Below are 24,891 nucleotides of genomic sequence, written 5' to 3' on the forward strand. Positions count from 1 at the left end.
GGAAAAGAGGGGGAAACGTGAGGGGAAAAAGAGCGGGAAACGTGAGGGGAAAAGAGCGGGAAACGTGAGGGGGAAAATAACGGGGATGTGAGGGGAAAAAGAGAGGAAAACGTGAGGGGAAAAATGGTGGGAAACGTGAGGGGAAAAGAGCGGGAAAATGTGAGGGGAAAAATAATGGGAATGTGAGGGGAAAAGAGCGGGAAACATGAGGGGAAAAATAACGGGGATGTGAGGGGAAAAAGAGAGGGAAACGTGAGGGGAAAAGAGCGGGAAATGTGAGGGGAAAAGAGCGGGAGTGTGCGGGGAAAAAGCAGGAAACATGAGGGGAAATGGGTGGGAAACGTGAGGGGAAAAGGGCAGGAAATGTGAGGGGAAAAAGCAGGAAACATGAGGGGAAAGGGTGGGAAATGTGAGGGGAAAAGAGCAGGAAACGTGAGGGGAAAAATAACAGGAATGTGAGGGGAAAAAGAGTGGGAAACGTGAGGGGAAAAATGGTGGGAAACGTGAGGGGAAAAGAGCGGGAAAATGTGAGGGGAAATGGGCGGGAAATGTGAAGGGAAAAAGAACGGGAGCGTGAGGGGAAAAAGAAGGAAACATGAGGGGAAGAAGTGAGGGGAAAAGAGTGGGAAACGTGAGGGGAAAAAGAGAAAATGTGAGGGGAAAAAGAGCGGGAAAACGTGAGGGGAAAAAGAGCGGGAAAACGTGAGGGGAAAATGGCCGACGCTCCCTCAGCCGCCCATTCCTGGTAGGATGTGCCCTCCCAGCCAAAATCCCAGACATTTCTGACTTTTAGATTTTTTTATTGATTTTTCCATGAAAAATACAAAGAGTCGAGTCCAGGGGTGGGGGCCAGGGAGGTCCCGGTCCCCTCCGAGGGGTCCCGCGGTGCCACGGGGGGGGCCCCGGGCACGTTTTGTCCCCGCGTTGGGCCCCCCAAAAATGGGCCGGGGCTGAGGTGGGGACCCCTTATTGCTACTGAATTGGGGGTCCCCTGGCCCCCCCTCCCCAAAATTCCAGGGCTGGATCCCTGGAAGAGGGAGCGGGGGTCAGAGTTTGGGGGTGTGATGGCGGATCTGGACACGGGGGTCGCTCCTAAATACTTATATTAATAATAATTAAAACTACAAGAAGCTTCACACAGGCACGACACAAAAAAACCAGGAGCAGGGGTGGGTTTGGGGAAGGGTCTGGGGGGGAAAAAAGAGGGTCCTGGGGAGTACCAGGATTGGGGAAAACCAGGGAAGAATAGGAAATAAATGGGAAATAAACCACTGAAAAGTGAGAAATTATCCCGACGGCGAAGGGAAAATAAATAAGAATCGCAATAATAATAATAATAATAACAACAATAATAATAATAATAATATCAATAATAATTAATAAGAAGAATAATTAAGAATAATTAAGAATAATAACAACGATAAGGAGGATGGGGGAACTCAGGGTTGGGGCTTTTGAGGGTTGGGGTTCCGCCCTTTTCTTTTTTTGGACAGGAGGCTCCAAGTGGCCAAACTCCAGCAAACGGAGAAATTTGGGGCAAAAAATGCCCATTTTGGAGAATGTGGGAAGGCGGGAGCGGGGGGAAGCGTGAGAAGACACATCCCCTCCCTCCCGATTTTGGGGAGGAATCCCTGGAATTTCAGTGCCACTGACCCCCCAAAAGTTGCCTTGACCACACTTGGGGTTCACGAGCCCCTTCCGAGGAACTTGGGGAGCACAAAACAGGTTCTCACCCCCTCTGGAAAGGCGATTTTGGGGGTTATTTTTGGGGGGGTTTGGGATATTTTTAATATTCTGCTATAAAAATAGATGGATTTTGGGTCTCCCTGCGTCAGTCACGCTCCTCCTTACCTGATAACGGGCAACACGTCTAATTAAAAATGCGATTAATCCTCCTTTTTGTTTCTTTCTCCCCAAGAATTCCTCCCCCTCTCCTCCCAAAAACATTAAGGAAAAAACGTGGAAAGAAGGAGAGAGCGAGCAGACGCCCCCCGCCCCCCTGTCCCCCCATCCCCGGAGTCCTGGAGTGGAGGGAAGGGGGGGCACAGCCCCCACCTGGACACACCTGGATCAGGTGAGGGGGGGGCACCGCTCCAGGTGGTCCGGCCACTGCCAGAGTGGTGGGGCTTGGGGTACCTGGAGGGGAGGGGTGGGGTCCCAGGTGTGTCCACAGTGTCCTGGGGGGGGATCTCCAGGCTTTCCAGGAGCCCCTCCCAGCGCCCTGGAGCACCTGGAGGAGTCCTCAGGATGTCCATCGGGGACAGGTGAGGCCGCCCAGGTGTCCAGGTTGTCCCCACGGTGTCCTCAGTGGCCATGGAGGGGCTCTCCGGGGTCTCCACGGTGTCCGTGGTGCTCGTGGGGTGTCCCCGTGGTCTCTCCGAGGTCTCCAGGTGTGTTTCTCCATCCTGGAGACCCAGGATGTCCTCGGTGTCCATGGAGGGGACGCCCAGGACCTGAAGTCGGGTCTCTCCATGGTCTCCACGGTGCTCACGGGGGGGACCCTGAGGTCTCCAGGTCTTCACGTGGGTTTCTCCATGGTGCCCATGGAGGGGTCCTTGAGGTCTCCAGGGTGTGTTTGGTGCTCATGGGGGTCCCCGAGGTCTCCAGCTGAGTTCTCCATGTTCTCCATGGTGCTCATGGTGAGATCCCTGAAGCTCCCTGAAGCTCCTCAAGGTCTCCAGCTGAGTTCTCCATGCTCTCCATGGTGCTCATGGTGAGGTCCCTGAAGCTCCCCGAGATCTCCAGCTGAGTTCTCCATGCTCTCCATGGTGCTCATGGTGAGGTCCCTGAAGGTCCCTGAAGCTCCTCAAGGTCTCCAGGTCTCCAGCTGAGTTCTCCATGCTCTCCATGGTGCTCATGGAGGGATCCCTGAAGCTCCTCAAGGTCTCCAGCTGAGTTCTCCATGCTCTCCATGGTGCTCATGGTGATGTCCCTGAAGCTCCTCAAGGTCTCCAGCTGAGTTCTCCATGCTCTCCATGGTGCTCATGGAGGGATCCCTGAAGCTCCTCAAGGTCTCCAGCTGAGTTCTCCATGCTCTCCATGGTGCTCATGGTGATGTCCCTGAAGCTCCCCGAGATCTCCAGGTCTCCAGCTGAGTTCTCCATGCTCTCCATGGTGCTCATGGTGAGGTCCCTGAAGCTCCCCGAGATCTCCAGGTCTCCAGCTGAGTTCTCCATGCTCTCCATGGTGCTCATGGTGAGGTCCCTGAAGCTCCCCGAGATCTCCAGGTCTCCAGCTGGCTTCCTCCACGGCCCCCATGGTGCCCACGCAGGGGGTCCCCAGAACCTCCAGCTGCGAGCTTCTCCAGGGGGGTCCCGACGGGAGACCCCGCGCCAGCTGGGGCCCAAACCTCAGGCCTTGTGCTGCTTGGTGGTCTTGAAGGACACCTGGAGCACGCGGTCGCCCAGGCGGTAGCCGTTGAGGCTGGCGATGGCCATGGCCGCCTCCTCGTAGTTGGTCATGGTGACGAAGCCGAAGCCTTTGCACTTGTTGGTGGCGAAGTCGCGGATGACCTTGACGTTGGTGACGGCGCCGAAGGGCCCGAAGAGCTGCCACAGGACGCTCTCGTCCGCCTCCGGGGCCAGGTTGTAGACGAAGATGCACCAGCCCGGGCCGGGGGTCCCCAAGCCCACCCCGGCCAGCGCCGGCACCGCCTCGATGGCCAACGGGGAGAACCTGGGCAGCAGCGACAAGGGGCTGGCCTGGGGTCAGCGGTGGGTGGGGGGACCCTCCTGGGGTCCCCAGGGTGTGGGGGATGGGGGGGTTTGGGGGGGATTTTGGGGGTTTGGGGGCGTTACCTCTTCACCCCGTACGCCACGTTGAGCAAATTGTCCAGTCTGGAGGGGACAAGATGGCGTTGGAGGGGGACGAGCAGGGGTGGCCCCGTGAGCAGGGGTGTCCCAGCCACCCCTCCAACCCCCCGGGACCCCCACCCCAAGGGATATCCCACCCCCATTCCCGGGGATATCCCACCCCCATTCCCGGGGATATCCCACCCCCATTCCCAGGGATATCCCACCCTTCCAGGACCCCCATTCCCGGGGATATCCCACCCCCATTCCCGGGGATATCCCACCCCCCAGGACCCCCATTCCCAGGGATATCCCACCCCCATCCCAAGGGATATCCCACCCCCATTCCCGGGTCTATCCCACCCCCCAGGACCCCCATTCCCAGGGATATCCCACCCCCATTCCCGGGTCTATCCCACCCCCATTCCCAGGGATATCCCACCCTTCCAGGACCCCCATTCCCGGGGATATCCCACCCCCCAGGACCCCCATTCCCAGGGATATCCCACCCCCATTCCCGGGTCTATCCCACCCCCATTCCCGGGTCTATCCCACCCCCATTCCGGGTCTATCCCACCCCCATTCCCAGGTCCATCCCACCCCCATCCCGGGTCCATCCCCCCCAGCCCCCTCCCCTCACCGGAATCGCTGTGCTGGGGGGTGCAGGGTCCCGTAGCGCCGGGCTCCGGGGCACAGGCTCAGCAGGGCCCCCCCCGATTTCTGCCCGGGGGTGTTGGCGAACTTGACCGTGATGGGCTCGGCCGCCCCGAGGGGCTTCTGCCCGTGCAGCCCCCGCACGGCCTCCTCGGCCTCCACGCGCTTGTCGAAGCGGATGAAGCCCACCCCCCGCGACACACCTGCGCAGGTGACGCTGGGCTCGGGGACACGTCCCCCCCCCCCCCCTCCCCAAATTCCTGCCCTGACAGCAGCCACCCGCAGAGCCTGAAGGGATCGCTGGGAGACCCCTCCCCACAAAGGGGAGCCCCATCTCTCCAGAACCTTCCAGGACCCCTGTTCTCAGGGATATCCCACCCTTCCAGGACCCCCATTCCCGGGGATATCCCACCCTTCCAGGACCCCCATTACCAGAGATGTCCCACCCTTCCAGGACCCCCATTCCCGGGAATATCCCACCCTTCCAGGACCCCCATTCCCAGGGACACCCCATCCCCCAGGACCCCCATTCCCAGGGATGTCCAACCCTTCCAGGACCCCCATTCCCGGGGATATCCCACCCTTCCAGGACCCCCATCCCAAGGGATATCCCACCCCCATTCCCAGGGACAACCCACCCCCCAGGACCCCCATTCCCGGGGATATCCCACCCTTCCAGGACCCCCATTCCCGGGGATATCCCACCCCCATTCCCGGGGATATCCCACCCTTCCAGGACCCCCATTCCCGGGGATATCCCACCCTTCCAGGACCCCCATTCCCGGGGATATCCCACCCTTCCAGGACCCCCATTCCCGGGTCCATCCCACCCCCATTCCCATGGACACCCCACCCCCCAGGACCCCCATTCCCAGGGAAATCCCACCCCCATTCCCAGGGATATCCAAACCCCATTCCCAGGGATTTCCCACCCCCATTCCCGGGAATATCCCACCCTTCCAGGACCCCCATTCCCGGGGATATCCCACCCTTCCAGGACCCCCATTCGGGGGGGGATACCCGGGGATATCCCACCCCCATTCCCAGGGACCCCCCAGGACCTCCCAGAACCATCCCACCCCCTCCAGCATCCCCTCATGACGCCCCCCAGCCCCAGGTACACCCCCACCCTCCCCAGGTGGTGCACCTGGGCACACCTGGGCACACCTGGGCACACCTGGGCACACCTGGACCCACCTGTGACCTGATCCACGAGGATCCGGGACGTGATGATCCGGCCGTACTGGGAGAAGAGCTGCTCCATCTCCTTCTGCCCCATGGCCTTGGGCAGGCCGCTCACGTACAGGTTGGCGTCGCGGATGGACGCCGAGCTGGGCCGGGCGTAGGACACCTGGGGGGGGACAGGTGAGCCCTGGGGACCCCCCCAGGGGACAGCGGCCACCCCCACCTGCCCCACAACTGTCCCCTCCAGACAGAGCATTCACAGGTGCCCCCCTGGAGGATCCCCGCCCCAAAATCCCCCCCCAGGTGCCTCCCCCATCCCAAAATCCCCCTCCAGGTGCCTCCCCCCACCCCAAATCCCCCCCCCAGGTGCCTCCCCCACCCCAAATCCCCCCCCAGGTGCCTCCCCCCACCCCAAAATCCCCCCCAGGTGCCTCCCCCCGCCCCAAAATCCCCCCCCAGGTGTCTCCCCCATTCCAAAATCCCCCCCCAGGTGCCTCCCCCACCCCAAAATCCCCCCCAGGTGCCTCCCCCCACCCCAAAATCCCCCCCAGGTGCCCACACCGGTGTCCCCAGGGCACCTTGATGGTCTTGGTCTGCAGCTTGAGCCCGTTGAGGGCCCCGATGGCTCTGTCGGCGTCGCCGGCCTCCACGTAGTTGACGAAGCCATAGCCCAGGCTTTGTCCTGGGGCACCGTGTCACCGTCACCGGGGGGTGGCCCTGTCCCCCGTGTCCCCAAAGCCACCCCTGTCCCCCGTGTCCCCAAAGCCACCCCTGTCCCCCGTGTCCCCAAATCCATCCCCGTCCCTGCTCTGCTCCCACCCCTGTCCCCCGGATCCGTGTCCTGGAGGGTCCCTGTCATCCCCCGTGTCCCCAAAGCCACCCCTGTCCCCCAGGGTCCCTGTCATCCCCCATGTCCCCAAAGCCACCCCTGTCCCCCAGATCTGTGTCCCAGAGGGTCCCTGTCCCCCGTGTCCCCAAAGCCACCCCTGTCCCCCAGGGTCCCTGTCATCCCCTGTGTCCCCAAAGCCACCCCTCTCCCCCAGGGTCCCTGTCCCCCGTGTCCCCAAATCCATCCCCATCCCTGCTCTGCTCCCACCCCTGTCCCCCAGATCTGTGTCCCAGAGGGTCCCTGTCCCCCGTGTCCCCAGAGTCATCCCTGTCCCTGCTCTGCTCCCACCCCTGTCCCCCAGATCCGTGTCCTGGAGGGTCCCTGTCCCCCGTGTCCCCAAAGCCACCCCTGTCCCCCAGATCTGTGTCCCAGAGGGTCCCTGTCCCCCGTGTCCCCAAAGCCACCCCTGTCCCCCAGGGTCCCTGTCATCCCCTGTGTCCCCAAAGCCACCCCTCTCCCCCAGGGTCCCTGTCCCCCGTGTCCCCAGTCATCCCTGTCCCTGCTCTGCTCCCACCCCTGTCCCCCTGGGTCCCTGTCATCCCCCGTGTCCCCAAAGCCACCCCTGTCCCCCGGATCCGTGTCCTGGAGGGTCCCTGTCCCCCGTGTCCCCAAACCCACCCCCGTCCCCCGTGTCCCCACAGCCGTGGGACTCCCTCTCAACCCCGTGGGGTGACACCAGGGTCACGGGGACAGTGACAGGGGGACACCAAACCACGCCATGGTCACCGTGTATCCCCAGGTATCCCCAGGTGTCCCCGGGTGTCCCCGGGTGTCCCCAGGTGTCACCGTGTCCCATTTCCCCGTGTCCCCTGTCCCCTGCCTGTACCGGTGACCTTGTCCCGGACGAGCTTGCAGGACTCGATGTCCCCGAGGCTCCCGAAGAGGCTCCTCAGCTCCTCCTGGCTCATGGACTGCGGCAGGTAGTTGACGATCAGGTTGGTTTTGCTGTCATCGGTCACCGGGGGGGGACCCGGGGGGGCCCCGTTGGGCAGCGCCGCCGCCACCCCCGGGCCTGGCACGGCCACCACCGGCACGGGGACGGGGACGGGGCCACAGCCCGATGGCCCCGCGGTGCTGGGAGCCTGCGCCTCCACCGTGCTCAGGATCTGCTGAGGGGACAGCGGCTGTCACAGGGGGACACTGCGGGGACACGGGGACAGCCGAGTGTGGGGACAGGGACGTGGGGACAGGGAGAGGCATGGACACGGGGGGACAGGGACGTGGGGACAGGGATATGGGGACAGGGACGTGGGGACAGGGACATGGGGACAGGGACATGGGGACAGGGAGAGACAGGGACATGGGGACAGGGAGAGACAGGGACATGGGGACAGGGACATGGGGACAGGGAGAGACAGGGACATAGGGACAGGGACATGGGGACAGGGACATGGGGACAGGGAGAGACATGGACATAGGGACAGGGACATGGGGACAGGGACATGGGGACAGGGACGTGGGGACACAGACATGGGGACAGGGACATGGGGACAGGGAGAGACAGGGACATGGGGACAGGGACATGGGGACAGGGACATGGGGACAGTGGGAGACATGGACATGGGGACAGTGAGGGGACAGGGACATGGGGACAGGGACATGGGGACAGGGACATGGGGATATTGGGAGTGTGGGGACAGGGACAAGGGGACAGTGAGAGACATGGACAGTGAGGGACAGGGACATGGGGACAGGAACATGGGGACAGGGACATGGGGACAGTGAGGGACAGGGACATGGGGACAGGGACACGGGGACAGTGAGGGGACAGGGAAAACGGGAGTATGGGGACAGGGACAACAGGAAGATGGGGAGAGACAGGGGACAGTGAGAGGACAGGGACAACAGGAACATGGGGACAATGAGGGGACAGGGACAACAGGAACATGGGGACAGGGATGGGACAGAGCCATGGTGACACTGAGGGGACAGGGACAGTGTTCATGAGGACGGGGAGGGGACAGGGCCATGGGGCCATGGGGACACTGAGGGGACAGGGCCATGGGGACAGTGAGGGGACAGGGCCATGGGGCCATGGGGACACTGAGGGGACAGGGCCGTGGGGACAGTGAGGGGACAGGGCAATGGGGACAGTGAGGGGACAGGGCAATGGGGACACTGGGGGACAGGGCCGTGGGGACAGTGAGGGGACAGGGCCATGGGGCCATGGGGACAGTGAGGGGACAGGGCCATGGGGCCATGGGGACAGTGAGGGGACAGGGCCGTGGGGCCATGGGGACACTGGGGGGACAGGGCCATGGGGACACTGAGGGGACAGGGCCATGGGGCCATGGGGACAGTGAGGGGACAGGGCAATGGGGACAGTGAGGGGACAGGGCCATGGGGACACTGGGGGACAGCGCGGGTTCGTGAGGACGGGGAGGGGACAGAGCCACATCGGGACGCTGGTCCGGTGGGGACAGTGCGGGGACAGGGCCAGCAGGGGGGCGGAGCCACGGGGACATGGGGACAGTGACACCCCGGGTGGGGCCGTGGGGGGGACAATCCCCCCCATTGTGCAGCAGCGCCCCCGCCCCTTCCCCCCCCCCCAACCGCGCGGGGTGGGTGACAATGGCCCTTTGTCACCGGGTGATGGGGACACCCGGGGCCACCAGCCGCGGCCCCGGGGGGCGTGGGGGGACAGCGGCACGCGGGGACAGCGACACACGTGTCGCCTGTGCCCCCCCCCCCACCCCCTCCTCAAAAGGGCGGCGGTTTGGGGAGGGGTCCCCGCCCCTCCCTTGCACACGCGTGTCCCTGCAGGTGCCACACGCGTGTGACGCCGTGTCCCCACCCGAGCGTGTCACTCGCTCCGGGGCCGGGGGGGGGGGGACACGAAGATAAAAGGGGGGGGGGGGGGGGTGGGAATTCGGGGAGGGGGGGGAAGGGAATGAAAAATCCGGGGGGGGGGATCCCCCCGCAATCCCCCTCCCCACCCCATTCCTACCGTCACCATCGTGTCACCGAGGGGGGGGGGGGTCCCCGCACGGCCCCGAGGGCTCGGGGGGCCCGGGGGGGAGCCCGGGGGTCTCCGGGGGTCGCGGCGGCGGCGGCACCGGGCGCTGCGAGCGGCGGCCCCGTCGGTCCTTTAAACGTCCTTGGGCGGGCGCGGGGCGGGGCCCCCCAAAAACCGCACCCCCCCCACAACCCCCCCCCCACCACCTCCCGAGATGGTTCCGTCCGCGCCGCGCCCCCCACCCCCCCCCACCACCACAAAGGTGGGTCCGACCGTCCCCCCCCCCCCCCCCCAAAAAGAGATGGGTCAGCCCGGCCCCCTCCCCCCTCCCAAAAAACACCGCCCCCCCCCCCTCCCCTCCCCCCCCTTCCAGGGCCTGGAGCCCCCCGAGACCCCCCCCAAGGCCCCGCCCACCGGAGGAGGAGGAGGAGGAGGAGGAGGAGGAGGAAGGACGGGGGGAGGGACGGGGAGAAGGAAGAAAGAGGGAATGGAGGAGGAGGAGGAGGAGGAGGAGGAAGGACCGGGGAGAGAGGGAGGGATGGAGGAGGAGGAGGGAGATGAAGGAGGAGGAAGAGAAGGGACGGAGAGGAAGAGGAGGGGGACGAAGGAAGAGGAGGAAGAGGAGGAAGAAGGAAGAGGAGGGGGATGAAGGAAGAGGATGATGAAGGAAGAGGAGGATGAAGGAAGAGAAGAACGATGAAGAGGAAGGTGATGAAGAGGAAGGTGATGAAGGAAGAGGAGGATGATGAAGGAGAAGGAAGAGGAGGGGGATGAAGGAAGAGGATGATGAAGGAAGAGGATGATGAAGGAAGAGGAGGGGGATGAAGGTCGCGGCCAGGCGGGCGCCGCCGCCGCTTCAGCACCGGGGACAGCGCCGAGCTCCCGCCCGCTTCCCCGGGGGGCGGCACCGAGACCCCCGAAATGGGGAGGGGGCGGCACCGAGACCCCCGAAATGGGGAGGGGCTCGAGACCCCCGAAATGGGGAGGGGCTCGAGACCCCCGAAATGGGGAGGGGGCGGCACCGAGGGCCCCCTTCCCCCCCGGGACCCCCTCCCCAAAAGCCCCGAGAGAAGCAGCGCCACCAAAATTCCTGATTTTAATGGATTTGGGGGGTCCTGGTGGGGCCGGGGGGGGTCGGGGGGGGGTCTGTGCCCCTCCCCCCCCCCCCAGTGTCCCCAAACCCCCCCCACGCCCCAGGTGACCCCGGGGGGGGACAACGACAATGAGGAAATAAATAAAGGGGGAGGGGGGAGGGCAGCAGGGTCACCTGGGGGGGTCACGGGGTCACCTGGGGGGGTCACGGGGTCACCTGGGCGGGGGGGACATAGGGGGACACCCCCCATGGGTCCCTCAGGTGCTCAGGGGGTCCCGGGGAGGGGCTCAGAACCCCCCCCCCCCAAGGTGGTTCTTCTTCACCTCCAGGTGCAGCCCCAGGTACATCAGGGGGTCCCGGAGAGCAGGGGAGGGCCCAGGTGAGTCTGGGTGGGCCCAGGTGAGTCTGGGGGGGTCCCCAGGTGACTCCAGGGGGGCCCAGGTGAGCCTGGGGGGGGCCCAGGTGAGTCCAGAGGGGTCCCAGGTGACTCCAGAGGGTCCCAGATGAGTCCAGAGGGGTCTCAGGTGAGCCCAGGTGACTTCAGGGGTCCCCAGGTGACTCCAGGGGGGTCCCAGGTGACTCCAGGGGGGCCCAGGTGAGCCCAGGTGAGTCCAGAGGGGTCCCCAGGTGACTCCAGGTGAGTCCAGGTGACTCCAGGGGGGTCCCAGGTGACTCCAGGTGAGTCCAGGTGACTCCAGGGGTCCCCAGGTGACTCCAGAGGATCCCAGGTGACTCCAGGGGGGTCCCAGGTGACTCCAGGTGTCCCCAGGTGAGACCAAAGGGTCCCCAGGTGACTCCAGGGGGTCCCAGGTGACTCCAGGGGAGTCCCAGGTGAGACCAGGTGACTTCAGGGGTCCCCAGGTGACTCCAGGGGGGTCCCCAGGTGACTCCAGGTGTCCCCAGGTGACTCCAGGGGGGTCCCCAGGTGACTCCAGGGGGTCCCAGGCGACTCCAGAGGGGTCTCAGGTGACTCCAGGTGTCCCCAGGTCACTCCAGGGGGTCCCCAGGTGACTCCAGAGGGTCCCCAGGTGACTCCAGGTGTCCCCAGGTCACTCCAGGGGGTCCCCAGGTCACTCCAGGTATCCCCAGGTGACTCCAGGGGGTCCCCAGGTGACTCCAGGTGTCCCCAGGTGACTCCAGGGAGGGTCCCCAGGTGACTCCAGAGGGGTCTCAGGTGACTCCAGAGGGTCCCCAGGTCACTCCAGGTGTCCCCAGGTGACACCAGAGGGTCCCCAGGTGACTCCAGGTGACTCCAGGGGGGTCCCAGGTCACTCCAGGGGTCCCCAGGTGACTCCAGATGACTCCAGGGGGGTCCCAGGTCACTCCAGGTGACTCCAGGGGTCCCCTACGTGCCCCGGGGCTCGGGGTGACTCTTGAGCCCCCCGTGTCTCCGCATGTGCCACGTCAGGGACGCGCGCTGGCGGCAGCGGTACCCGCACACCTCGCACCTGTGGGGGGTCAGGGGGGCTCAGGTGTGTCCGGGGACCCCTCCCCACCTTTTTTGGGGGGGTTCCCTCCATCCTGGGGGGGTCACTCACTGCAGGGGGGTCTCGCCGGTGTGGGTCCTCCTGTGCACTTCCAGGTGGTTCTTGCGCTTGAAGGATTTCCCGCAGGTGTCACAGGTGAACTCCCGCACACCTGGGGACACGGGGGGGACAGGGGGGACACACCTGAGAGGGCAGCACCTGCCAGCACAGGTTTGGGGGTGCCCAGGTAAAACCCCCTGTGGTGGAGGGAGGATTTGGGGGGGAAAAAGGGGGGATTTGGGGGACACACACACCTGGGGACACACCTGAGAGGGGAGCACCTGCCAGCACAGGTTTGGGGGGTTCACAGGTAAAACCTCTTGTGGTGGAGGGAGGGATTTGGGGGGACAAAGGGGGGATTTTGGGGGGACACACACACCTGGGGACACACCTGAGAGGGGAGCACCTGCCAGCACAGGTTTGGGGGTGCCCAGGTAAAACCCCCTGTGGTGGAGGGAGGATTTGGGGGGGAAAAAGGGGGGATTTGGGGGGACAAAAGGGGGATTTGGGGGACACACACACCTGGGGGCTCACCTGAGAGGGGAGCACCTGCCAGCACAGGTTTGGGGGGGTTCACAGGTAAAACCTCGTGGAGGATTTGGGGGGGACAAAGGGGGGATTTGGGGGGACAAAGGGGGGATTTGGGGAGGAAAAAGGGGGGATTTGGGGAACACACACACCTGGGGACACACCTGAGACGGGAGCACCTGCCAGCACAGGTTTGGGGGTGCCCAGGTAAAACCTCTTGTGGTGGAGAGGATTTGGGGGGACAAAGGGGGGATTTGGGGGTGACAAAGGGGGGATTTTGGGGGTGACAAAGGGGGGATTTTGGGGTGACAAAGGGGGGATTTGGGGGACACACACACACCTGGGGGCTCACCTGAGAGGGGAGCACCTGCCAGCACAGGTTTGGGGGGGTTCACAGGTAAAACCCCTTGTGGTGGAGGGAGGATTTGGGGGGACAAAGGGGGGATTTGGGGGTGACAAAGGTGGGATTTTGGGATGAAAAAGGGGGGATTTGGGGGGACAAAGGTGGGATTTTGGGGGACACACACACCTGGGGACACACCTGAGAGGGGAGCACCTGCCAGCACAGGTTTGGGGGGGCCCAGGTAAAACCCCTTGTGGTGGAGGGAGGATTTGGGGGGACAAAGGGGGGATTTGGGGGTGACAAAGGGGGGATTTGGGGGGACAAAGGGGGGATTTGGGGGGACAAAGGGGGGATTTGGGGGGACAAAGGGGGGATTTGGGGATGAAAAAGGGGGGATTTTGGGGGGACAAAAGGGGGATTTGGGGGACACACACACCTGGGGGCTCACCTGAGAGAGCAGCACCTGCCAGCACAGGTTAGGGGGGTTCACAGGTAAAACCTCGTGGAGGATTTTGGGGTGACAAAGGGGGGATTTGGGGGGACAAAGGGGGGATTTGGGGTGACAAAGGGAGGATTTGGGGGTGACAAAGGGGGGATTTTGGGGTGACAAAGGGAGGATTTTGGGGTGACAAAGGGGGGATTTTGGGGATGACAAAGGTGGGATTTTGGGGTGACAAAGGGAGGATTTTGGGGTGCCAAAGGTGGGATTTTGGGGGTGACAAAGGTGGGATTTTGGGGGTGACAAAGGGGGGATTTTGGGGTGCCAAAGGTGGGATTTGGGGGTGACAAATGGGGGATTTTGGGGTGCCAAAGGTGGGATTTTGGGGGTGCCAAAGGGGGGATTTTGGGGGTGACAAAGGGGGGATTTTGGGGTGACAAAGGTGGGATTTTGGGGTGACAAAGGGGGGATTTTGGGAGGATAATGGGGGGATTTTGGGGTGATAAAGGGAGGATTTTGGGGGTGACAGAGGGGGGATTTTGGGGGTGCCAAAGGTGGGATTTTGGGGTGACAAAGGGGGGATTTTGGGCACACCCACAGCTGGGCTCTCACCTGAGTGGATGGAGAGAGGGGGATTTTGGGGTGACAAAGGGAGGATTTGGGGGTGACAAAGGGGGGATTTTGGGGTGACAAAGGGGGGATTTGGGGGGTGACAAAGGTGGGATTTTGGGGGTGACAAAGGTGGGATTTGGGGGGTGACAAAGGGGGGATTTTGGGGATGACAAAGGGAGGATTTTGGGGGTGATAAAGGTGGGATTTTGGGAGGACAAAGGGAGGATTTTGGGGTGACAAAGGGGGGATTTTGGGGGTGATAAAGGTGGGATTTGGGGGTGACAAAGGGGGGATTTTGGGGGTGCCAAAGGTGGGATTTTGAGGTGACAAAGGGGGGATTTTGGGGGTGACAAAGATGGTTTGGGGGTGACAAAGGGGGGATTTTGGGGGTGACAAATGTGGGATTTTGGGGTGCCAAAGGTGGGATTTTGGGGGGACAAAGGGGGGATTTTGGGATGAAAAAGGGGGGATTTGGGGGGACAAAGGAGAGATTTTGGGGGGACAAAGGTGGGATTTTGGGGGTGACAAAGGTGGGATTTTGGGGTGACAAAGGGAGGATTTTGGGCACACCCACAGCTGGGCTCTCACCTGAGTGGATGGAGAGAGGGGGATTTTGGGGGTGCCAAAGGGGGGATTTTGGGGGTGACAAAGGGAGGATTTTAGGGTGACAAATGTGGGATTTTGGGGGTGCCAAAGGTGGGATTTTGGGGTGACAAAGGTGGGATTTTAGGGTGCCAAAGGGAGGATTTTAGGGTGACAAAGGGAGGATTTTAGGGTGACAAAGGGGGGATTTTGGGGGTGCCAAAGGTGGGATTTTGGGGGTGCCAAAGGTGGGATTTTGGGGGGTGCCAAATGGGGGATTTTGGGAGGACAAAGGGAGGATTTTAGGGTGCCAAAGGTGGGATTTTGGGGCACACCCACAGCTGGGCTCTCACCTGAGTGAACCCCCATGTGCCGGCGCAGGTGCTGTGCCAGGTAAAAGCTCTTCCCGCAGCCGGGCTGGGGGCACACCTGGCTGCGGCCCCTGCGGTGCGCCAGCTTCAGGTGGCTCTGGGGGAGGGGGGACAGGTGAGGGGGGGGCCACCTGCCACAGGTGAGTGGGGGGTGGGGTTTTTTCCCCCCCTCCCCCCCTTTTCCAGGTACCTGGAGGCTGCTGGCGGCGCTGAACTCCCGCCCGCAGCCGGCGTGGGGACAGCTGAGGGGTGAGGGGGGGTCTTCTGGGGAGGGGGCTCGGCCCCTCCTGCTCCGCCGGCGCCTGCGGAGCCTGGGGTGAGTGTCCCCCCCGCCCCCCTCCTCAAAAGGTGGGGGACAGGTATCAAAGCAGCCTCGTGTGGCCCACCTGAGACCCCTCCCCAAAATAACTCCCCCAAAATCTCCCTGGGTAAAAGAGTCCCCGACCCCCCCACAGCCCCCCAGGTGCTCCCCCCGTTTCTCACGCGCTCAGGTAAAACCTGACCCCCCCTAAGCCCCCTCCCCACCCCCCGGGGGCTCCCCCAAACCCCCTCCCCACCCCAGGGACACCCCAAAACCCCCCCAGGGACACCCTCAAACCCCCTCCCCACCCCAGGGACACCCCCAAACCCCCTCCTCAACCCAAGGACACCCCAAAACCCCCCCAGGGACACCCTCAAACCCCCTCCCCACCCCCCGGGGGCTCCCCCAAACCCCCCCGGGACACCCCCAAGCCCCCTCCCCACCCCAAGGACACCCCCAAACCCCCTCCTCAACCCAAGGACACCCCAAAACCCCCCAAGGGACACCCTCAAACCCCCTCCCCACACCAGGGACTCCCCCAAACCCCCCCAGGGACACCCCAAACCCCCCCAAGGACACCCCCAAACCCCCCAGGGACCCCCCAAACCCCCCAGGGACCCCCCAAACCCCCCTGGGACACCCCAAACCCCCCAGGGACCCCCCAAACCCCCCTGGGACACCCCAAACCCCCCCAAGGACACCCCAAACCCCCCAGGGACCCCCCAAACCCCCCCCGGGACCCCCCCAAACCCCCCCCAGGGACCCCCCCAAAGCCCCTCCCCAGTGTCCCCCCGGGCCCCCCGACCTCTCTGGCTCTTTGGGGATCTCGTAGATGATCGTCGACCCCTCGCTCTCCTCGGCCGGGGGGGGCTCCCGGGGGGGCTCCGGAGGGGGGGGCTCGGCGGGGGGAGGGGGCAGCTCCTCCTGCTTCAGCCTCAGCACGGCGTCCTCCTCATCCTCCTCTGCCATCAGTGGGGGGCCGGTGAGACCCCCCCGGGGGACCCCAACACCTGATCCAGCCCATTTTAGACCCTCACCCCCTTTCCCCCCCTCCCCAAATTCCAGACCCAAATCCCCCCCCTCCCCAGCCCCGCCCCTTACCTGTCTTAGGCAGGTGTGGCTCCACGGGGGGGGCGGGGAAGGCTCCCCCTCCTTCCAGCAGCACCTCGGGGCCCCCCACTCCCAGCTGCAGCCCCCCCAGAGCCTGGCAGCCCGGCCCGGCCAGGATGAGGAGGGGGGGTCCCTGCAGGAGGGTGGGCCGGGCCGGGAGGGGCAGGGGGACACAAACCACGGCCTCCAGAGCCTCGGGGGGAGGGGCTGGACCCCCGGGGGGGGCAGCTGGGACCGCGGGACCCCCCCCCGGAGCCGCCTCCGAGCCGGAGCTGCAGCCCCCCGAGGAGGAGGAGGAGGAGGAGGAAGAGCCGAGGGCTGTGGAGGGAATGGGGGGAGTCAAGGGGGGGGGGGGTGAGTGTGTGTGGCCCCCCCACCGAACAAACCCCCCCGAAAAATCCCTCATCAGACCCCAAAATACCTCAGAGACCCTGAAACCTCATCCTAAAACCTCATCTCTAAAATCTCACACCCTAAAAAACCTCAGAGCCCTAAAATCTCATCCCTAAAAATCCTCATTCCTAAAATCTCATCCCCTAAAAATCCTCAAAGACCCTAAAACCTCATCCCTAAAAAATCCTCATCTCTAAAATCTCATCCCTAAAAATCCTCATCTCTAAAATCTCATCCCTAAAAAACCTCAAAGACCCTAAAACCTCACCCCTAAAAATCCTCATCCCTAAAATCTCACCCTAAAAAACCTCAGAGCCCTAAAATCTCACCCCTAAAAATCCTCATTCCTAAAATCTCATCCCTAAAAATCCTCATCCCTAAAATCTCACCCTAAAAAACCTCAAAGACCCTAAATCTCACCCTAAAACCTCACCCCTAAAAATCCTCATCCCTAAAATCTCACCCTAAAAAACCTCATCCCTAAAATCTCACCCCTAAAAATCCTCATCTCTAAAATCACACTCTAAAAAACCTCAAAGACCCTAAAACCTCATCCCTAAAAAATCCTCATCCCTAAAATCTCATCCCTAAAAATCCTCATCCCTAAAATCTCACCCCTAAAAAACCTCATCCCTAAAAATCTTCATCTCTAAAATCTCATCCCCTAAAAAACCTCAGAGCCCTAAAATCTCACCCCTGAAAAACCTCAGAGCCCTAAAACCTCATTCCTAAAAATCCTCACCCCTAAAAATCCTCATCCCTAAAAAACCTCAAAGACCCTAAAATCTCACCCTAAAACCTCACCCCTAAAAATCCTCATCCCTAAAAATCCTCATCCCTAAAAATCCTCATCTCTAAAATCACACCCTAAAAAACCTCAGACCCTAAAACCTCACCCCTAAAAACTCACCCTAAAATCTCACCCCTAAAAATCCTCATCCCTAAAATCTCACCCTAAAAAACCTCAGAGCCCTAAAATCTCACCCCTAAAAATCCTCATCTCTAAAATCACACTCTAAAAAACCTCAAAGACCCTAAAACCTCACCCCTAAAAAATCCTCATCCCCTAAAATCTCATCCCTAAAAATCCTCAAAGACCCTAAAACCTCACCCCTAAAAATCCTCATCCCTAAAATCTCACCCTAAAAATCCTCATCCCTAAAATCTCACCCTAAAAAACCTCAAAGACCCTAAAATCTCACCCCTAAAACCTCATCACTAAAAATCTTCATCTCTAAAATCTCATCCCCTAAAAAACCTCAGAGCCTAAAATCTCACCCCTAAAAATCCTCATTCCTAAAATCTCACCCCTAAAAATCCTCATTCCTAAAATCTCACCCTAAAAAACCTCAGAGCCCTAAAATCTCACCCCTGAAAAACCTCAGAGCCCTAAAACCTCATTCCTAAAAATCCTCACCCCTAAAAATCCTCATCCCTAGAAATCCTCATCCCTAAAAAACCTCAAAGACCCTAAAATCTCACCCTAAAACCTCACCCCTAAAAATCCTCATCCCTAAAAATCCTCATCCCTAAAAATCCTCATCTCTAAAATCACACCCTAAAAAACCTCAAAGACCCTAAAACCTCACCCCTAAAATCTCACCCTAAAACCTCGCCCCTAAAAAATCTCATCCCAAAAACCTCACACCCTAAATAATCTCATCCCTAAAAAATCTCCCGAAAAAATCTCCTCCCAAACCCCCCCCCAGAATTATTCACTCCATCCCAAAATCCCCCAAATCCCCTCTCCCCCCCTCCCACATCCCCAGGACCCCCAGGACCCCCCCAAATCCCCTCTCCCACACCCCCAGGACCCCCAGGACCCCCCCAAACCCCCTCTCCCACACCCCCAGGACCCCCCCACACCCCCAGGACCCCCAGGACCCCCCCAAAACTCCCCCTGCTCACCCCAAACCCTCCTCTCTCCCTCTCCCACACCCCCAGGACCCCCAGGACCCCCCCAAATCCCCTCTCCCACACCCCCAGGACCCCCAGAACTCCCCCAGACCCCCTCCCACACCCCCAGGACCCCCCCCAAATCCCCTTTTCCCCCCTCCCACACCCCCAGAACCCCCCCAGACCCCCTCCCACACCCCCAGGACCACCTCAAATCCCCTCTCCCACACCCCCAGGACCCCCAGGACCCCCAGGACTCCCCCAGACCCCCTCCCACACCCCCAGGACCACCTCAAATCCCCTCTCCCACACCCCCAGGACCCCCAGGACCCCCAGGACTCCCCCAGACCCCCTCTCCCACACCCCCAGGACCCCCCCAGACCCCCCCAGACCCCCCCAGACCCCCTCTCCCACACCCCCAGGACCCCCAGGACTCCCCCAGGCCCCCTCTCCCACATCCCCAGGACCCCCCAGACCCCCCCAGACCCCCCAGACCCCCTCTCCCACACCCCCAGGACCCCCAGGACCCCCCCAAACCCCCTCTCCCACACCCCCAGGACCCCCCCACACCCCCAGGACCCCCAGGACCCCCCCAAAACTCCCCCTGCTCACCCCAAACCCTCCTCTCTCCCTCTCCCACACCCCCAGGACCCCCAGGACCCCCCCAAATCCCCTCTCCCACACCCCCAGGACCCCCAGAACTCCCCCAGACCCCCTCCCACACCCCCAGGACCCCCCCCAAATCCCCTTTTCCCCCCTCCCACACCCCCAGAACCCCCCCAGACCCCCTCCCACACCCCCAGGACCACCTCAAATCCCCTCTCCCACACCCCCAGGACCCCCAGGACCCCCAGGACTCCCCCAGACCCCCTCCCACACCCCCAGGACCACCTCAAATCCCCTCTCCCACACCCCCAGGACCCCCAGGACCCCCAGGACTCCCCCAGACCCCCTCTCCCACACCCCCAGGACCCCCCCAGACCCCCCCAGACCCCCCCAGACCCCCTCTCCCACACCCCCAGGACCCCCAGGACTCCCCCAGGCCCCCTCTCCCACATCCCCAGGACCCCCCAGACCCCCCCAGACCCCCCAGACCCCCTCTCCCACACCCCCAGGACCCCCAGGACCCCCCCAAACCCCCTCTCCCACACCCCCAGGACCCCCCCACACCCCCAGGACCCCCAGGACCCCCCCAAAACTCCCCCTGCTCACCCCAAACCCTCCTCTCTCCCTCTCCCACACCCCCAGGACCCCCAGGACCCCCCCAAATCCCCTCTCCCACACCCCCAGGACCCCCAGAACTCCCCCAGACCCCCTCCCACACCCCCAGGACCCCCCCCAAATCCCCTTTTCCCCCCTCCCACACCCCCAGAACCCCCCCAGACCCCCTCCCACACCCCCAGGACCACCTCAAATCCCCTCTCCCACACCCCCAGGACCCCCAGGACCCCCAGGACTCCCCCAGACCCCCTCCCACACCCCCAGGACCACCTCAAATCCCCTCTCCCACACCCCCAGGACCCCCAGGACCCCCAGGACTCCCCCAGACCCCCTCTCCCACACCCCCAGGACCCCCCCAGACCCCCCCAGACCCCCCCAGACCCCCTCTCCCACACCCCCAGGACCCCCAGGACTCCCCCAGGCCCCCTCTCCCACATCCCCAGGACCCCCCAGACCCCCCCAGACCCCCCAGACCCCCTCTCCCACACCCCCAGACCCCCCAGGACCCCCCCAAATCCCCTCTCCCACACCCCCAGGACCCCCCCAGACCCCCCAGGGCCCCCCAAATCCCCTGTCCCACACCCCCAGGACCCCCCCAGACCCCCTCTCCCACACCCCCAGGACCCCCCCAGGACCCCCCCAGACCCCCTCTCCCACACCCCCAGGACCCCCCGACCCCCCAGGCCCCCTCCCACACCCCCAGGACCCCCAGGACCCCCCCAAATCCCCTCTCCCACACCCCCAGGACCCCCCCAGACCCCCTCCCACACCCCCAGGCCCCCCCAAATCCCCTCTCCCACACCCCCAGGACCCCCAGGACCCCCCCAGACCCCCTTCCAGGACCCCCCCGACCCCCCCAAAACTCCTCCTGCTCACCCCAAACCCTCCTCTCTCCCCCTCCCACACCCCCAGGACCCCCAGGACCCCCCCAAATCCCCTTTTCCCCCCTCCCACACCCCCAGGACTCCCCCAGACCCCCTCCCACACCCCCAGGACCCCCTCCCACACCCCCAGGACCCCCCAGACCCCCCCAGACCCCCCAGACCCCCTCTCCCCGCTCCCCTCTGACCGTCCTCGCCCTCGGAGTCGCTGGCTGGCCGCAGGGGCGAGTGCAGGTCCTGGAAGTAGCGGTGGCCGCGCTCGCACTGCCACACGGCCGTGGTGTAGAGCCCCACCGACGGGTCCAGCTCCGCCAGCCGCGGCTCGTACGGGCAGCGCTGCCGGTGGTCCTCGTACCAGATCACCGCGTGCCGCAGGCAGTTCACGTTCCGCCGGCGCCCTGCCGCACGGGGACAGCGCCGGGGGGCGGCTCAGGGCCACCGAAAACGGGGATGGGCTACTAAAGTTAGGTATGGGCCACCGAAACCGGGGATGGGCCACCGAAAACGGGGATGGGCCACCGAAAACGGGGATGGGCTAGCAAAATCGGGGATGGGCTACTGAAGTTAGGTATGGGCCACCGAAACCGGGGATGGGCTAGCAAAACTGGGTATGGGCCACCGAAAACGGGGATGGGCTAGCAAAATCGGGGATGGGCTACTGAAACTGGGGATGGGCTACTGAAACCGGGGATGGGCTACTGAAACCGGGGATGGGCCACTGAAACTGGGGATGGGCTACTGAAACTGGGGATGGGCTACTGAAACCGGGGATGGGCCACTGAAACTGGGGATGGGCCACTGAAACTGGGGATGGGCTACTGAAAACGGGGATGGGCTAGCAAAACTGGGGATGGGCTACTGAAACCAGGGATGGGCTACTGAAACCGGGGATGGGCCACTGAAACTGGGGATGGGCTACTGAAACCGGGTATGGGCTACTGAAACCGGGAATGGGCTACTGAAACTGGGGATGGGCTACTGAAACCGGGTATGGGCTACTGAAACCGGGGATGGGCTACTGAAACTGGGGATGGGCCACCGAAACTGGGAATGGGCCACCGAAACCGGGGATGGGCTAGCAAAATCGGGGATGGGCCACCGAAACCGGGGATGGGCTACTGAAACTGGGGATGGGCCACCGAAACCGGGGATGGGCTACTAAAGTTAGGTATGGGCCACTGAAACCGGGGATGGGCCACTGAAATCGGGGTATGGGCTACCAAAGGGGAAAATGGGCTACCAAAATCAGGTGTGGGCTACCAAAAGCAGGTAGAGATAACCGAAACTCATTCCCAGCCCCCCAAATTCATCCCCACCCCCCCAGATCCCTTTTCTCTCACTTTTCTTGCGTTTGGGTTTTTTCGGGAGCTGCTCCCAGGGTTTGCTGCGGACACAGAGGGGGGAGAAGGGGAGGGGGCTTCAGCAGGACCCCCAGAGCTCCCTGAGCCGGCCTTCCTCATCCTCATCCTCCTCCTCATCCTCCTCATCCTCCTCCCTGAGCCCGGCCTTCCTCCTCCTCATTCTCATCCTGCTCCCTGAACACAGCCTTCCTCCTCCTCATCCTCATCCTCCTCATCCTGCTCCCTGAGCCCGACCTTCCTCCTCCTCATCCTCCTCATCCTCATCCTGCTCCCTGAGCCCGGCCTTCCTCCTCCTCATCCTCATCCTCATTCTCCTCCTCCTCCTCATCCTCCTCCTCCCTGAGCCGGCCTTCCTCCTCCTCATCCTCATCCTCCTCATCCTGCTCCCTGACCCGGCCTTCCTCCTCCTCATCCTCCTCTTCCTCCTCATCCTCCTGCTCCCTGAGCCCGACCTTCCTCCTCCTCATCCTCCTGCTCCCTGAGCCCGGCCTTCCTCCTCCTCATCCTCATCCTCCTCTTCCTCCTCCCTGAGCCCGGCCTTCCTCCTCCTCCTCATCCTCCTCCTCCTCTTCCTCCTCCTGCTCCCTGAGCCCGGCCTTCCTCCTCCTCATCCTCATCCTCATCCTGCATCCTCAGCCTGGCCTTCCTCCTCCTCATCCTCCTCATCCTCCTCCTCCCTGAGCCCGGCCTTCCTCCTCCTCCTCCTCCTCTCCCCGCCGCTCTCGGCCCCGCTCGCAGCGGGAGGAAGAGGAAGGAGCCGCGGCGGAGGAAGAGGCTCGGCAGAGCAGCGGGGAGAGCGCGGTGAGGAGCAGGAGGAGGAGGAGGAGGAGGAGGAGGAGGAGGAGGAAGGCCGGTACCGCCCTCCCCAGCGCCCTTCAGCACCGCGGACAGCGCCGGGGCCGCTCCCGGAGCTCGGAGCCGTTCCCGGAGCCCCGGAGCCGCTCCCGGAGCCCCCAGACCCCGGAGCCGTTCCCGGAGCCCCGGAGCCGTTCCCGGAGCGGTTCCCGGAGCCCCAGGGCCGTTCCCGGGGCCACTCCCGGAGCCCCCAGACCCCGGAGCCGCTCTCGGAGCCGTTCCCGGAGCCCCGGAGCCGCTCCCGGAGCCGCTCCCAGAGCCCGGAGCCGTTCCCGGAGCCGTTCCCGGAGCCCGGAGCCGTTCCCGGAGCCCCGGGCCCGCTCCGCCGCCCCCAGACCCCGGAGCGCGGCTGGGAGAGGAGACCCCCACCCCCTCCCCACCCCCTCCCCTGCACCCCCCGCCTCAAACCCCGCACCCCCCGCTGCCGCCGCCCCCTCCCCACTCCCCGGTGCCCGCTCCCCGCTCACCCGCGCCGCCCGCTGCGCTGCCCGCGCTCCAGCCCCAGCAGGTAGGCCGCCAGCTTGGCGTCGCTCCATCCGCTGCGGCGCCTCAGCTCCACCCAGGGCCCGTGCGCCTCTCCCAGGTACACCCGCCGCACGTCGTACTTCTTGCGCGACTCCAGGCGCCGCCGGGCCCGGTCCGTCTCGGTCAGGCGGGGCCGGCCCCGCGCTTTGCGGCCCCCGCCGGGCTCGGGACCCCCGGGACCCCCGGGGCCGCGCTCGGCCGCGCTCATGGCGCGGCGCGCTCTGGTGACGCCAGCGGCGCGCGGGGATGACGTCAGAGGTGCGCACGCCGCGCGCATGCGCGCTGCCGGTAGTTCCCGCGGGGGTTTGGGGGGGGTTTTTTTTTGGGGGGTCCCCAATGGGGGTCCCGGCCCTGCCCTGAACCCCCGGGGGGGAAATGTGGGGGTACCGCAACTGAGGGACCCCCGAGATGAACGGAAACACCACGACCTGATCGCCGGGGATCTACCCCGACTCACCAGGGACCCCCAGAATTCACCTGGGACCCCCCAAAACTCACCGGGAACCCCCAAAATTCATCTGGGACCCCCAGAATTCACCTGGGACCCCCCAAAACTCACCGGGAACCCCCAAAATTCATCTGGGACCCCCAGAATTCACCTGGGACCCCCCAAAACTCACCGGGAACCCCCAAAATTCATCTGGGACCCCCCAAAATTCATCTGGGACCCCCAGAATTCACTTGGGACCCCCCAAAACTCATCGGGAACCCCCCAGAATTCACCTGGGACCCCCCAAAATTCACCGGGAACCCCCCAAAATTCACCCGGGACCCCCCCAAAACTCACCGGGAACCCCCCAAAATTCACCCAGGACCCCCCAAAACTCATCGGGAACCCCCCAGAATTCACCTGGGACCCCCCAAAACTTATCGGGAACCCCCAAAATTCATCTGGGACTCACCGGGAACCCCCCAGAATTCACCTGGGACCCCCCAACACTCATCAGGAACCCCCCACACTCAACCAGGGGATCCCCAGAACTCACCAGAGACCCCCAAAATTATCCCAGACCCCCCCAAAAATATCCCAGACCCCCCAAAACATCCCAAACCCCCCAAAAACATCCCAGAACCCCCAAAAACATCTCAAACCCCCCAAAAAAATCCCAGACCCCCAAAATCATCTCAGACCCCCTAAAAACGTCCCAAACCCCCCCAAAAACATTCCAAAGCCCCCAAAAAACATCTCAACCCCCCTCCAAACCCCCTCCCCAATATCCCAGACCCCCCCAAACCCCCTCCCCAACTTCCCAGACCCCCCCAAAACCCCCCAAACCCCCTCCCCAACATCCCAGACCCCCCCAAACCCCCTCCCCAGCCTCCCAGACCCCCCCAAAACCCCCCAAACCCCCTCCCCAACCTCCCAGACCCCCCAAAAC

At 63.4% G+C, this 24,891-nt stretch overlaps 2 protein-coding genes across 3 annotated transcripts; both read right to left on the reverse strand.

Moving 5' to 3' along the window:
• Positions 1-1,452: 1,452 nt before the first annotated feature.
• On the reverse strand, positions 1,453-9,595 carry ELAVL3 (ELAV like RNA binding protein 3). Of its 2 annotated transcripts, none has more exons than XM_086871228.1 (7): positions 9,467-9,595; positions 7,346-7,625; positions 6,209-6,312; positions 5,643-5,796; positions 4,432-4,648; positions 3,798-3,836; positions 1,453-3,675 (listed from the first exon to the last, which is right to left on the reverse strand). In XM_086871228.1, exons 1-7 carry the CDS (start codon positions 9,473-9,475, stop codon positions 3,351-3,353), a joined length of 1,128 nt encoding a protein of 375 aa, XP_086727354.1. In that variant the 5' UTR covers positions 9,476-9,595; the 3' UTR covers positions 1,453-3,350. The 2 variants fall into 2 exon arrangements, with proteins under 2 accessions (XP_086727354.1, XP_086727355.1); XM_086871229.1 differs by having other exon boundaries at positions 1,453-3,696; positions 9,467-9,490.
• Positions 9,596-10,647: 1,052 nt separating this feature from the next.
• ZNF653 (zinc finger protein 653) lies at positions 10,648-24,740 on the reverse strand. Its single transcript, XM_086871323.1, has 9 exons — positions 23,455-24,740; positions 22,112-22,155; positions 20,960-21,169; positions 16,372-16,698; positions 16,076-16,232; positions 15,160-15,271; positions 14,952-15,066; positions 12,107-12,206; positions 10,648-12,016 (listed from the first exon to the last, which is right to left on the reverse strand). The coding sequence occupies exons 1-9, from the start codon at positions 23,787-23,789 to the stop codon at positions 11,914-11,916; spliced, it is 1,503 nt and encodes a 500-aa protein (XP_086727449.1). The 5' UTR covers positions 23,790-24,740; the 3' UTR covers positions 10,648-11,913.
• Positions 24,741-24,891: the final 151 nt, after the last annotated feature.

The sequence above is a fragment of the Cyanistes caeruleus genome, chromosome 35 (assembly GCF_971803275.1).
Source record: "Cyanistes caeruleus chromosome 35, bCyaCae1.hap1.1, whole genome shotgun sequence".
Taxonomy (NCBI): Eukaryota; Metazoa; Chordata; class Aves; order Passeriformes; family Paridae; genus Cyanistes; species Cyanistes caeruleus.